We start from the raw sequence: 12,569 nt of genomic DNA, 5'->3' as shown, positions 1-12,569 counted from the left end.
TCGAGTTGGCCATCCAGCATGCCACATCCCAACTTTATTATTAATATCTGTTTTAGTAGACATAAGAAACAACTACTGATGGATAGGAGGTGATATCAAAAGGAAGTAGCAGAAGTAGTAGAAGTAGATGATAGTAGCAGGTAGTCAATGGTAGTTAATGGTAGTCGATGGTCGTCGATGGTCGTCGATGGTCGTCGATAGTAGTCAATAGTAGTCAATGGAAGTTAATGGTAATCAACGGCAGTCAACAGTAGTCGATGGTAGTAGCAGAGAGTAGATAATATTAGAAGAAGGTAGAAATAGTAGATAATAGTAGTAGAGAGTAGATGATAGTAGCAGAGAGTAAATGGTAGTAGATGGTAGTACTAGAGAGTGAATAATAGTCTTTAACTTGCTGTCTTTGACTCGCTGTTCCGTTTGCTTCTTTATGCTTGAAATGTTTTATAGTTGGATGGACTGCTTGATGTAGAAAGCCTTGTTATGTAGTAGTGTGTAATACTCTTGTTGCTTATTAGCAGTGATATTGACTACTTAGCTGGTACTCTGGTGTTGTCGGATCGCGCCATTTGCTTGCCTTCTCTACAGTTCAGTGAAAATTGAAACTGGTTTGGCAGAGGAGAAGAGTGAGTGCATGTAAAAAGAGTGTAGAGGCACTGGCGTTTGGGCGAACGAAGGCCATGTTGCTGAAACTCGATGGGTTGCGATATAGCTTGTTGAGTAAGAACAAAGGGTAACGAGAGTAGGATATTGGTCGTGAAGTAAAACAATAAGCAGCAGCTAAGAAAAAGTATGCGTTTAGCTGAGGGTTACTTGCTTTAAAAAAAAAAAGAAAAGAGGAAAGGAAGGAGCGTGAATGATACAGGTGAAGGATCGAAATTTGTGCTTCGGCAGAACAGCCAAACGGGCGGTGTGGGCGGCAGCTGCCATAACCTAGGTATTGGTATAAAAGGAAACGAGAGATAAACTTGCTCCCGACCGACTGTTGATTGATATGATGATAGAATTGAGTTGCTGCTGGAGGGCTAGTATGACGGCGACCTTTAATAGGTACGCTCGTCTCGTAACCAGGTAACACCTTCCTTCTAACATCATCTACTATTACTACCTTCTTCTAGTATTATCTATTCTCTGCTACTACCATCTAATATAGCTACTTTCTGCTACTATTATCTATTAGGGAAACTTGTCACCGGCTCAGATTTAAACCTATAATTTGTTTAATAATGCTAACGGTGACAGTGTCACCCCTGTGCCTGATATACTAATTTCCAACTCCCCGAGTTTTTTCCCCATTGCCCATTGCCACCAAAAATATATATTTTCAACTCCAAGTGTGCAATTGCGAAAGCAACGTTACTTGTCGTTGGTTTGGCGGCGTGATATGCCAATGATGACTACCTACTAATATCATCACCCTGCCTCATATGACTCCACACAGCTGCCCCCAAGAAAAGAGCAGGATCTCCATATTCATACCATAGCAAGAAGAATACTGATAATGTCTGATGTCGAAAACCAATTTCGACAAGCGACCTCACTCCCACACGTCAGGCCACTCCCCAGCCTTTGGAAATTCCCATACATCAAAGATGTAATTGGCGCCATCACGAACCTGGTCCGAGCCTCGCGAATAATCGGTTCCAGAGTCTTAATAACACTCTGATGTCGTAAAATATTCTTTATTATCGCCGTAATAACCGCTTTAATGTGGCCACAGCCCAATTTTCTCTCACCACAATAGCAGCCTCTCTCCTCTCCACGGCAAACTCTCTTGCCGCGACAGCGGATTCTCTCGCTTTGACGGCAATTTCTCGATCTCTGAGAGCATTTTCGAATGCTGATATGCTTATTTGCACGTTTTCCTGATTGGCTGCCGGCATCCCTTGCTGTGGCGTCAAAATATGTCCATCGCGTATAGCCCAGCACCACTCACCATCTTCTTCCATGCTTTGCTGTGATTCCTGAGTTTCCTGACGATCGGGTTCATCGTGGTAGGAGCGATAGCTCTCAGTTTGATCGTCCACTTGGAGAGAGCCGAACGCCGATAGCATGGCTTTAGAAAATCAGTCTGTTGTCCGCCGGTATTTAGTATTTGTGGAAAGAGAGCCGACAAAAAAAACAAATTTTGCCCATGTGGGCTCATTCATTAGCTTATGGTAGAGGGGGAAAAACTCAAGGATAAACACAGGAAGACCTGTTTTCACATATGATGATGACTCGATCAAGTTCAAGTATTCATCCTGGTCTTCTTTAGTCATGTTTGTCGCCTGCTTCTAATAGGCAACAATGACGCGAACACCATATGTGTAATAGATTCCCGCTTTCTTCCGGCTGACTCTATCGATTTCGATCTGTAGAGGAGGCAGTTGGGGGTTGGGACATGGGTTCTTGTGTGGTAAAAGATGGACGGGAGGCGCCATCGCGTAGTCGTTGATTTGCTTGCTTCAGCGTGGTTCTCTTCCGTAGGATCTTTTGTTCTAGCCGTCTTCGGTGCGGTCTTCGCTAATACAACCGCGGTCAACAGAGTATTTGAAGAGTGTAACACAATATAAACAAGTTCCAAAGGCGAGGGGATGTTAGCATATCTTAATAGAAGCCGAGAGGGGTTGAGGAAGAAAGAAAAGAGGGAGTGGGAGAGGAAGGAAAGAGAGAGCTTTATAGACGAAAGGAAGGCGGTGTATTATCACGTGAAACAATTTTAACCTGTGAAATCAGGTCAGTTAATTGTCTATGCCTTCAGGTAAACCTGGAGCTGTAAAAGCAACTGGTAACAGCTGAAAGAAGAACCTCCCTCTTTCTTTACTTACTGTAGTGGAATGCCACTAAAGGGCATGAATGAATCTCTCTCTATTAATGAGCTCATTTGCCACATATCGCTTGCTTGTAATATACTCAAGGTTTTACGTTTTATTGTCTTTTTTCTGTTTGTGTGTATATCTGTGGCAGATATCGCAAAGTTATGCCATGGTGTTGAGACGCCTTACTGACCCTCTGTGCCACGCCTCGGATACCACACGGCTGTAAAGCGTGAGAAAGCCATATACATGTAAGCCATTACAGACAATTAATTCAGGGAGTAGATATTGAGGACCACAAGCCGGCTATCCAGTACCCTAGCGACTGCGTGAGGTTCCAGTGTCGGAACAGGTTGAAGGAACGTCTGCTTATTAGGTAGCCTGTATATGCCCGGTTCCTTGAGCATCTGCTATTATTGCTAAGCTCCTCTAGTATCTGCTGCTATTGCTATATTTCTCTAGTAGCTGCTACGATGGCTATATTTCTCCAGTATTTGATATTATCACTTAATTTGCTTTTACTAAAAATGCTAGATGACAGAGTACATGAAGCTAAGTATGTGTAAGTAGGTGCACATACTGCTTGATCGTCTCAATCTCAGCTCACCAGAATGCCATTTTGGAGCATTGGAACCCTATCAATCAACCATTTGCTTATTCGGCGCCATGAATAACCTGCGTGTCTCACCAGTAGCGAGATGATCAACCACATCAGCCGCCGTCACACCCACCACCTCCTCCTCCGCCACCATCACATCCACCATCGTATCCTCCTCCGCCTCCTCCTGCACCACCGTCTGATCCGAAGCCGAATACTGCGCTCAGCCCTCTACGCGGTTTCTTGGTTCGAGGCTTCATGGGAGGCGAAACTTTCATTGATCTGGTTTGGGATCCATCGGCAAAAGAAGCCCTTCTTTTGACTGGCCTGCAAGGGAAGCCAGCTTTGCGATGGCGGTCAATGACGATGGAGTCAACGACCCAGGACAAAAAGAAGAGACCACTAATTTTGATTTTGATATAAATATTAGCATCCCATAACCATACACGCAGTTTTCTAAGAGAATTTGTGCTAAGCACAATGAGCAAACTTACATCTCTAAACATCCCATAGCGCCTATAGCATAAAGGGTATCGACATGGTTCGTCGGGATGGGGTTCGAGCCGTCATGTCGGTGCCCAACAGGATTATTGCCACTCCCATGGACGGTACCTCGCTTGGCCACGAGATCAGATACATCTTCAATCAAGAGCGGAGCAGAGACGGCCCAGGCAACGAAGACTGCGCAGTCAGAGATGAGAGGCGTCCAATATCTGAAAATTCGGGGAGAAGCGAATTGGGCGATGATGAGCAGGATAGATACGCCGACGGTGGAAGCAGACTATAATAAAACGAAGTGTTAGAATTCCCGCAGAGAACTGGATGATAAGAAGAATGCGGAAGCTTTACTATGACAATCATGACGACCTGAAGATCGGTCGGGACATGGAATTCTTCCAAGGCATGGATGGAGAGGAAGAGAACGACGAGACTGGTGACGATCTGGAATACGCGCATCCATATCCAGGCCTTTGGGTAGTCCGGGATATGCTCCTGGCCACGCGGGCGCTCGGGAAGCGTCATGACGAATGCAAAAAGTAATCTCTTTCTTCACGTAGAGAATATCTCACCAGCCAAGTCTGATAATCCGAAAGAAGAAAAAAGGAAGAAGAAAAGAGGCGTGGCCACAAAGAGGATGCCAAGGCGAGTTTTAAACAAGGGGGCAATGTGAGAGACCGCCTCAGATATACTATCACCCGTGATTGCTGCATGTCTCGCTCGCCCTGAGTCACACAGGGTTAACCGACTGGACACCAGCCCCTCTACGTAATAAAAAGGCTCGGGTCAGACATTTTTTTCTCTGGTCAAATCAGCACAAGAGACAAACGCATATCGGCAGCGGGAGGAGACACAGACACGTAGATCCATTCATCTCGTCTCGCGCATTAGGCAAACAACCGTCTTTGTGCTCCGTGTTGGGTCCCCCTCCCGAGCTCTCCCTTGTTTGGTGTTGATTATTTAGTCAAGGGGGAAGGTTAACGCCCTGTGGCTGCCCGTTCATGGGATTCGGAGGATTTTTGATCAGACGAATTCATGACTTGAAGTAAGTTTTGTACTTGTTAGGTATGTATTTGTGGTAGCTCATGTTCATTTGTTAGCCGCCTAGATTCTATTCTCTACCAGTGGCAAATTGGTCTATGTCTTTGGTTTTTTTATCGATCAGATGATGCCTGTATATGTCTCTTCCTAGGCTCCATCTCTATCACATCAACATGCCGTCTAGAACTTGTACACCTGCTCAGAGGTGTAGCCAAGGTCCTTCAGGGCACCGGTAAGCTCGCCCTGGTCCTTGGGGCTAACCTTGTTGCCGGAGATGGCCTTCATCAGTCCAGGAGGGCCGCAAACAAAGACCTTGATGTTGTCGCTCTTGGGCTCGGGGAGAACCTGCTTCAGCAGGTCCTTGGTAATGAAGCCGCCGCCGCCGACCCAGTCTTTGGGGGCCTTGTCCAAGGTGTAAAATGCGCGGAAGCGCTGCGGGTAGGTGTTCTCGAGCTCGTCAAACTTGCTCTTCAGCAGAATGTCCTCCTTGGTGACGTTGCCGAAGATGAGGGTGACCTTGGTCTTGTCATTGGGGTTCTTGAAAATGGCTCGCACAAGCTGGTACATGGGGGTGATACCAGTGCCACCAGCGATGAGGGCAATGTGGTCGTGCTTGTTCTCAGACCAGGGGTACTTGGGGAGAGGGCCCTTGATGGCAAGCTCCTCGCCAACCTTAAGGCCGTGGATGTGGGTGCTCATGGGTCCATCGGGGTACTTCTTAACCAAGAGGTCGATGAAGCCCCTGTCATCTTACGTTGAGATTGACTGTCAGTATTTTCATTGCAAGAACAGGGCGGATCCTTACTTACCCTCATCACTGACGGGAGTATAAGGACGGAGAGTTGCCTTCTCGGCATCGGGGGCCTTGAACTTGGTCAGGATGGCGCTGGCAATGTGTAGGCCAGAAACCTGGTCCTTCTCCGGAAGCTCGAATCGAACTCTCTTGGTGTTGTGGTTCACGTCCTCGACCTCTGAGACCTTCAAGGACAGCCAGCCCTGGTCACCACCGGTAAACGCCGCCTTGGGAGCAGCGCCAACGACTTCCTTGACCTTGCTCTCAGCCTTGGAACCGCTGAGGAAGTAGGCGGCGGCACCAGCGACACCAACAGCGCCAGCACCGTAAAGGAGAGTGTTTGAGCTGCCCTTGGCACCAGACTCGGTGGCATAGCGGCGCGCATGCTGCAAGATGGTGAGTCTCAATTAGCCCGTCTGAAGCGGCAATTTGGGTTGACTCGGACTGAGCATATGGAGCTGTCGGCTCTTCAAACTTACCATCTTCAGCGGCTGAGCCGCACGGAAAACTGATCTGGCAAACATTCTGGATTCTAGCAAGTCTCTAAACAGCGATTGAGGCTCGTAGAGAGGAATTGGTCCCAGGAATCGTCGAGGAAGGGATTGGATGAGATAAACAGCAAACTGCCAAAAAGTCCGTCAGCCACCAAGATTGCCGAGCGTTAGACGTGCAATGAATGACGGCATTCGCCACGTGATTGGCCCGTGGCCGCTGTCCACTTTAAATACAATGTCCAAATCGCCATTTATTTCCGAGGGGCTGCTATGACGAATTATCGAGCCGAATTGCAGTGCTGGATTGGTAATACTCCCCAGTGCTTGGTAAGTCGAGAAACCGCTATTGATACTGTTTGATTCTGTGGTGTTGATCTGTTGATCGGCTATCAAATGCGAGTCATCGGCTTGCATCTGTCCATCTGCTAGCAACAATCAACAGCCAAAACAATATCGTGGCGTTGATGCGCCACCCACCAGGAACCAGGAACAAACAAGCGGACAGAAAAACCGAGACCGAGAAGATTTCGAACGCCTACGAGTAAAACCATACGCCTACAATAGGGAGTAGTTGCTATACTTACATTTCGCTACTATAGCTACATTTTCCTACTATATCTATATTTTTATAGTAACTGCTAACATATCTATATTTCTCTAGTCACTGCTGCTTTATTTTCGCTTGCAAATCATGGGACGCATATAAATAATCAATGAAACTAGATGAACGTAACTCAATTGATGATGTTTGGCGTGGTATTTACATATGGTCACTGCTTTGCATTGGGAAATGTCCGGTTTTTGTGATTCTTCCTAAATCCAACAAATGTCTCCTCAACTAGACCTAAGAACTTGCTCTGTAGCCTAGTGAGGAATTGCTTCCTATATCAGGTATCTACGTCGAGGATTGCCAGGTCGTCCACCTCCTCGATTCCATCGATACGGCCGTTGCTATTATCACAAAAGCTCTCGCTGATAGTCTCCGGGTCTCTCTTCGCTGTCTCTAGGGTAACTGTCTACATGTACCTAAGCTTGAGAGTATCAACCCCAATAGAGCATCACTTAGGGACAAGACACGAAGCCACTCCTAAACAATCCCTTTGGGCCAAATAGTTTTCGTTTTATTACATCTAACAACTCAATCCGGTCCCATGTAATTCACTCGCGGTGTTATCAAACATCCATTCATCATGGAAAGCAGAGCCACGCCAGGCCCAGCCAAAATACAAAACGATGCCCTGCCCCCTTGAGTCGTAGGAATTATCATCCAAATCATCGCGCTGCTCCAAATCGCTCTCTTTTCCCGCTTCGGTTGAACCTTACCTATAATAGCCAGAGACTGGCGAGTCTCTCCCCCCACCCGTAAAAGAGAAGGGATGCCCTTCCTTTGCTGTCCTCTTTACTTTTTTTTCTTTGCCATCCAAGATACACCAGGCCTCCCTTTGTAACTCCATTACGGCAGCCATCGCAAGCGAGGGCTAGATTGACAGCTTCTCTGCCAATGTTATGCCGCTTTTCAGTTTGGTGTAAATCCGATTCCATGCGTGGGTTGCTCTAACACGTCCCATGTCCTTTATTTCTCTTTCACGATCAAAATACATGAAAAAATTTAGAGAGTAAACGTTGTAAATCCGGCTTGAGGGTTGAATTCCGGTCCCCTTTGGCAAACCATGCCATGGATTGTACATCACCGCTCCGTCTCCGCTATCTCGTTCGACGCCTGCGTATCCGTAGATTTCACGGTGGAATCTTCTTGCGCCGTAGGCGAATCTCCTTCGGTTTTGCTTCCCGCGTCCTGGCTTGCTCTTCTTTGCGCTTCAGACTCTTGAAGTTGGGTTAATGTTGGTGTGCTGATTTGGCTTCCTCCTCTCTGTCCATGATAGTGAACAACTTGAGGCGGGGCTTGGCCGGCTTGGATGCCAAGCTGCTCCGTGGGATACGGGTTGAGGTCCTTGCTCGAGGTTGAAAACATGGACACAACTGGTTGGTGATATCCGTTGGTTGAAGTGCTAGGAGTAGGAGTGTGGCCGTACTGGTTGCCACTCTCTGTCTGGGTAGGAGTAACGGCATCACTGGGGGATCCAGATGGATCGACGAGGGCCCCGGTCAGGCTGTTCATGCCTCCTTCAATGTCCCGGAGTAGTCGAACGTATTCTTCAGGAACCAAGCCGCTTTCTTGCGTCTTTGGATCCTCTGCAACCAACCACCCCTGGCCGTGACGATATGACACCCAAATGATTTGGCCTTCCACCAATGGTAGCTCGTTCTCGTTCTCTCGCTCAAAATCAAACAGAGCCACGGCCTTACCATGGAACTCTTCGTCGGGAGATGTGATTGTGAACTGATAGTCTCGTGAGTAGCGCGACTGATCACCTTCAGGGCCCCCTGGCGAGGATGAGCTGCTCGAGTGATCCGAATCGTAGCCATCGATATCATGTCGTTGCGAATACTGGTATGCATGGCTATGATGCGCCTGATCGGGCGGGTAGGTGACCAGTTCACCGCCGGGTCCGTTCGCTTCGCCTCCGTGGCTCACGTAGTACTGCTCACTTCCATCTCTGCCAATGCCCAAGTAGTAGCTCTGGCTGTCATCATAGCTGGAGCTAATGATTGCAGACTGGCCCCTGTCGGGATCGCGACCAGTGCGCCCCCTACCCGTATGGAGAGTAGCCGAAGTTGATTTGTGCTTTCGATGCCTCGTGGAAACCACTGGGCTCTGTAAATCTTCATCTTCACTGTATGGAGGGCCGTCGCCAAATTGGATCGGCGGTAGATCGTGGGCCCGGTTGAAGGGGTCCGGAGTCCATGAATCCCACGGCATCTTCTGGTCCCACGAGACTGACGGCTCGGAAAGCCTCCTGCTCTCGCTCATTGGCGTCGTAAGGCCGGACGGCGGGCCAGAAGGCTCAGGCGGCGGGCCGTAGTGCATCGGGTGCATGACGGGATATGCGAAGTCGCGCACCAGCGTGTACGCCAGGCTCGAGGGGAACATGGGGAACACGTGCGACTGAGGCCGCGATCGGGTGGGGAGCGATCCGGCAATCGAGTATTGCGACAGTCTGTTCTTGGACGCATACGAAAGCGGGCGGGACAGTGTGCTGTGGCGGTTCGAGTTCGAGGTCGAAGTCAGAGGGGCAGGGCCAGAGTCGATTGAGTCCGACACGTCCACCGGGGACGCTGTTGCTGGGGGCGAGTTCATCGACATTGTTGCGGTCGCGGTCATCCCTCCCAGATCAGTCTAACTCTGGGTGTGATGCTGCCAGATTGGAAGAATTCAGCGCAGGTTGACGGCACTCGCCAGCTCCACGCCTCGGCTCGTGAATAAGCCAACTTCAGCCGCCGGCAGGCTAGCACGCCTCTATCCAGATTGTTCCAGCGCACGTCGAACGGTTCAGGGTTGGCGATGTCTGGGGGAGCGTCGGTTTGCTTCTGATATGCAGCGCAAGCAGTGTGAGTTTCGGTCAGAGCGATCGGCCTTGCGGAGGGGAGGTGGGAGACTCAGAAAACCCTAATCTGAGACAAGCGGTCGCCAGTGTGTCAGGGCAGGGTTTGTTGCAGAAGAGGCTCGAGGGAGGCTAGCGGTGATTCTGAAGGGATGCTGGCTCTGGTCTGGGCAACGGTGAGGTGACCCCCTGCGCTGCGGGTTTGGGTTTGGGTTTGGGTTTGGGTTTGGACGCTGGAGGTTCTTGATCGAGATTCAAAATGCGAGAAGATGGCGGGAGTGCGGGAGACGACAAGGCTGTCCCCAAGATGCAAGTCGAGTTTAGTTGTTCAGTCCAGTGGTAGAATGGATCAGCTTCAATGTACTGCGCGGGTACAAGTACTGGCGTCTGTTAGTGGCGAACCGCTGTCAAAGACCGGCCTGTTGGTTGATGCAATTCGATGGGAGGGCCTGGAGCCAGCGCGTCACGCCCTAATTCTACTGGCCGAGCCGCAAATAGCCAGCGAGTCAGCGCCTGGAGACTGATCCAATGGCTTCAACGGATGCTCCCTACGATGAATGTGTATATCGACGTCTGGTGCTTGTCTGAGCGGCTGACGGGGCTGGCTGAGGTAGATGGATCCGGTAGCGCCAGATTGAATGAGCGGCAAGCAAAGTTGGATATGGCTTGTTGCGCTGTCTTTCATGCAGGTAATACTCCGTCTCAGGTCTAAGTCGACGTTGGTTGCGGGAGGCGGGGTGATGAGGAGAACGAAAGACGAGACACACACTTAAGGGAGTGTTATCTCTGGTTGGTTTTAATAATAGTAAAGAGTCATTACGAATAATCCAGTACATGTATTTTTATACCGTACGCCTCAAAGCACATGCAGCTGCTTGGCGTGCGTCGAGGTTGACTTGTGTGTACTGGCTCTGTTATACGTTCCATGTGTCTTATGCCCAAACGGTGGGGGGTCCAGCTCTCGCATATATCTTACAATACTCTGCCGAGAGAAGGCAATGGGATTTCGATGAGGTATTTCAGTTAGATTAAAGCATCACACGGAAGAGAAATGCGAAATCAGTTCATCATTATGCAGGACCAACTACTTTGTAATCCATACTACCCCGTCTGACCGCGCGAGTCCTACCTGGTGGACGAAGCAATATTAAGGTACTTGTACCTACTCGTATACCCTCTTCGCATGAGCTACCAGAACCAGCATTTATGTACCTCTCTGCTGCCGTCACAGATCACTGTGCTAGCATTGAGTCAATATGTACCTTATTCTCAAGCATGACGGATTACAGGCAAAGCCGTGCAAACCGCGAGCCTGGGTTTGCAACCAGGACCCCACATGGGGGCTCTGAACCCCAACATGGCCCAGGTTCATACGAGCAGAGTTAGGATCAGAGGCAATTTCGTTTCCGTCAGAGTGTTAGCTCGGGCGGATTTCCCGTCTCAGTTCTGCAGCGCTCGCTGGCCGAGAGAAAGTCGGCATGGGCTGCCTGTACTCCATACGATGTCATGAAGTTGACGGAACACGGCACTTTATTCGAGGTGAACATGATGCGCTTGAGGATGTACTAGAAGCTCTCGCTCAGAACAGATGATACAGCGCTGTAGCATACGAGAATACTTGAATACTGTCTCCGCATATGAGGACACAAGTACTAAAACGCTACTGTACTCCGTACATGTTATTGCTTCACCAGGATCCACGATGCCATCACATGCATGTGGCTAGCGCGTACGCAGAACAGATGCATGATGCGTGATCTCTTGCCCATACTGGACAAAAGAATAGATTAAATTAAAATGAATAAGCCGGAATGTAATGATAATCCCAGAAGCTCGAGATACAAGAAACGCAAGACATCATAACTGACCAAAGTCTCATTTCCCATCAAGTCTCTGGGCAAAATACTGCCTTTTAATAGCAACATGAGAACATGAGAACATGAGAAACGCTTCTATTTTTGGAGACTGGCGGGAGACAGGGTTTGTCAAGGCCAGGCGCTGATTGGAGGAGATGCAAGCGTCGTTTGTTTCAGGTTATGCGCGTGCCTACAGACCAATCACAGGGCTGCAACGGGCTGCCGTGGGGTAGCCGCCCGACGAACCAAATTTCATGGGCATGCCAACTCAAACCAAGATTTCGTGCATCTACAGAGTACTTCAAGTTACTTGAAAGAGGAGCAAGTTTTTGTACTCCGAGGTTGTATTTCGGCGCCGACATACATATTGTTGTTCCGAGCTCCGTGGCGGCTGCTAGGAATCTTATCGGGGACTTTCCTTTGCTATATCTGAAACTGGCAGCGGTCCTTGAATGGTACAGGCACAGGCGCTAAAATCTTGAGGCTTGGAGCAGGTCAAAGTACGAAGTACAAGAGCACATGGCCGCATTACCTAATACGACCTATTTGCGCTTAGCATACTTGCAATTTTACCCGATGTTTATCCTCTCCTCGCGTATAGCTCCACCCTCGAGCTTTTCCCTTCCACCTCCACGCTTTGGCGAGAGCCTCAATATTACTTCAGCTTGAGCGAAATTGACGAGCCCCAGCGCCGCACACAGCTTGCATTGGTCAATGGCTACTACTTGATGCGTGCAGTCAGGTACCTGTGACACTTTGTCCAAAGGTAGGAAACCGGAATACCTTTCTTCCCCCCTCTTCCATGATGAATCTTTTATTGGAGCTGTCTGAGCTATTGCTCTGATGAAAAATTTTAATTTACTTAATATACGATTCTAGCTGATGAAGAGACCCATATCATCCAATGTAATGCCTATGAAGGTTTTGATCGATTGCTGACGCTGTTTGATCAGGTACAGGTCAACTCAACTCACCGCCTGGAGCTTGAATAATGCCACATCTGTCGTCCGGGAGCACTCGCGTTACCTCCTCTCCTGGATAATTACCCAAC

The 12,569-nt window shown here is 49.0% G+C and overlaps 3 protein-coding genes across 3 annotated transcripts; all 3 read right to left on the bottom strand.

Moving 5' to 3' along the window:
• Nucleotides 1–3,506: 3,506 nt before the first annotated feature.
• T069G_03755 (uncharacterized protein) lies at nucleotides 3,507–4,416 on the bottom strand (the record flags this gene model as incomplete). Its single annotated transcript, XM_056170965.1, has 3 exons — nucleotides 3,507–3,795; nucleotides 3,888–4,174; nucleotides 4,243–4,416. The coding sequence occupies 3 exons, from the start codon at nucleotides 4,414–4,416 to the stop codon at nucleotides 3,507–3,509; spliced, it is 750 nt and encodes a 249-aa protein (XP_056031857.1).
• A 696-nt stretch (nucleotides 4,417–5,112) lies between these two features.
• Nucleotides 5,113–6,249, bottom strand: T069G_03754 (oxidoreductase NAD-binding domain-containing protein; the record flags this gene model as incomplete). The annotated part of the gene is made up of 3 exons (XM_056170964.1): nucleotides 5,113–5,681; nucleotides 5,742–6,111; nucleotides 6,205–6,249. 3 exons carry the CDS (start codon nucleotides 6,247–6,249, stop codon nucleotides 5,113–5,115), a joined length of 984 nt encoding a protein of 327 aa, XP_056031856.1.
• A 1,657-nt stretch (nucleotides 6,250–7,906) lies between these two features.
• On the bottom strand, nucleotides 7,907–9,424 carry T069G_03753 (SH3 domain-containing protein; the record flags this gene model as incomplete). Its single annotated transcript, XM_056170963.1, has 1 exon — nucleotides 7,907–9,424. The coding sequence occupies one exon, from the start codon at nucleotides 9,422–9,424 to the stop codon at nucleotides 7,907–7,909; it is 1,518 nt and encodes a 505-aa protein (XP_056031855.1).
• Between the last annotated feature and the right edge of the window lie 3,145 nt (nucleotides 9,425–12,569).

This window comes from Trichoderma breve, chromosome 2, assembly GCF_028502605.1.
Source record: "Trichoderma breve strain T069 chromosome 2, whole genome shotgun sequence".
Lineage (NCBI taxonomy): Eukaryota > Fungi > Ascomycota > Sordariomycetes > Hypocreales > Hypocreaceae > Trichoderma > Trichoderma breve.
The sequence above is the reverse complement of the archived record's forward strand: the minus strand, read 5'-3'. Positions and strand labels throughout refer to the sequence as shown.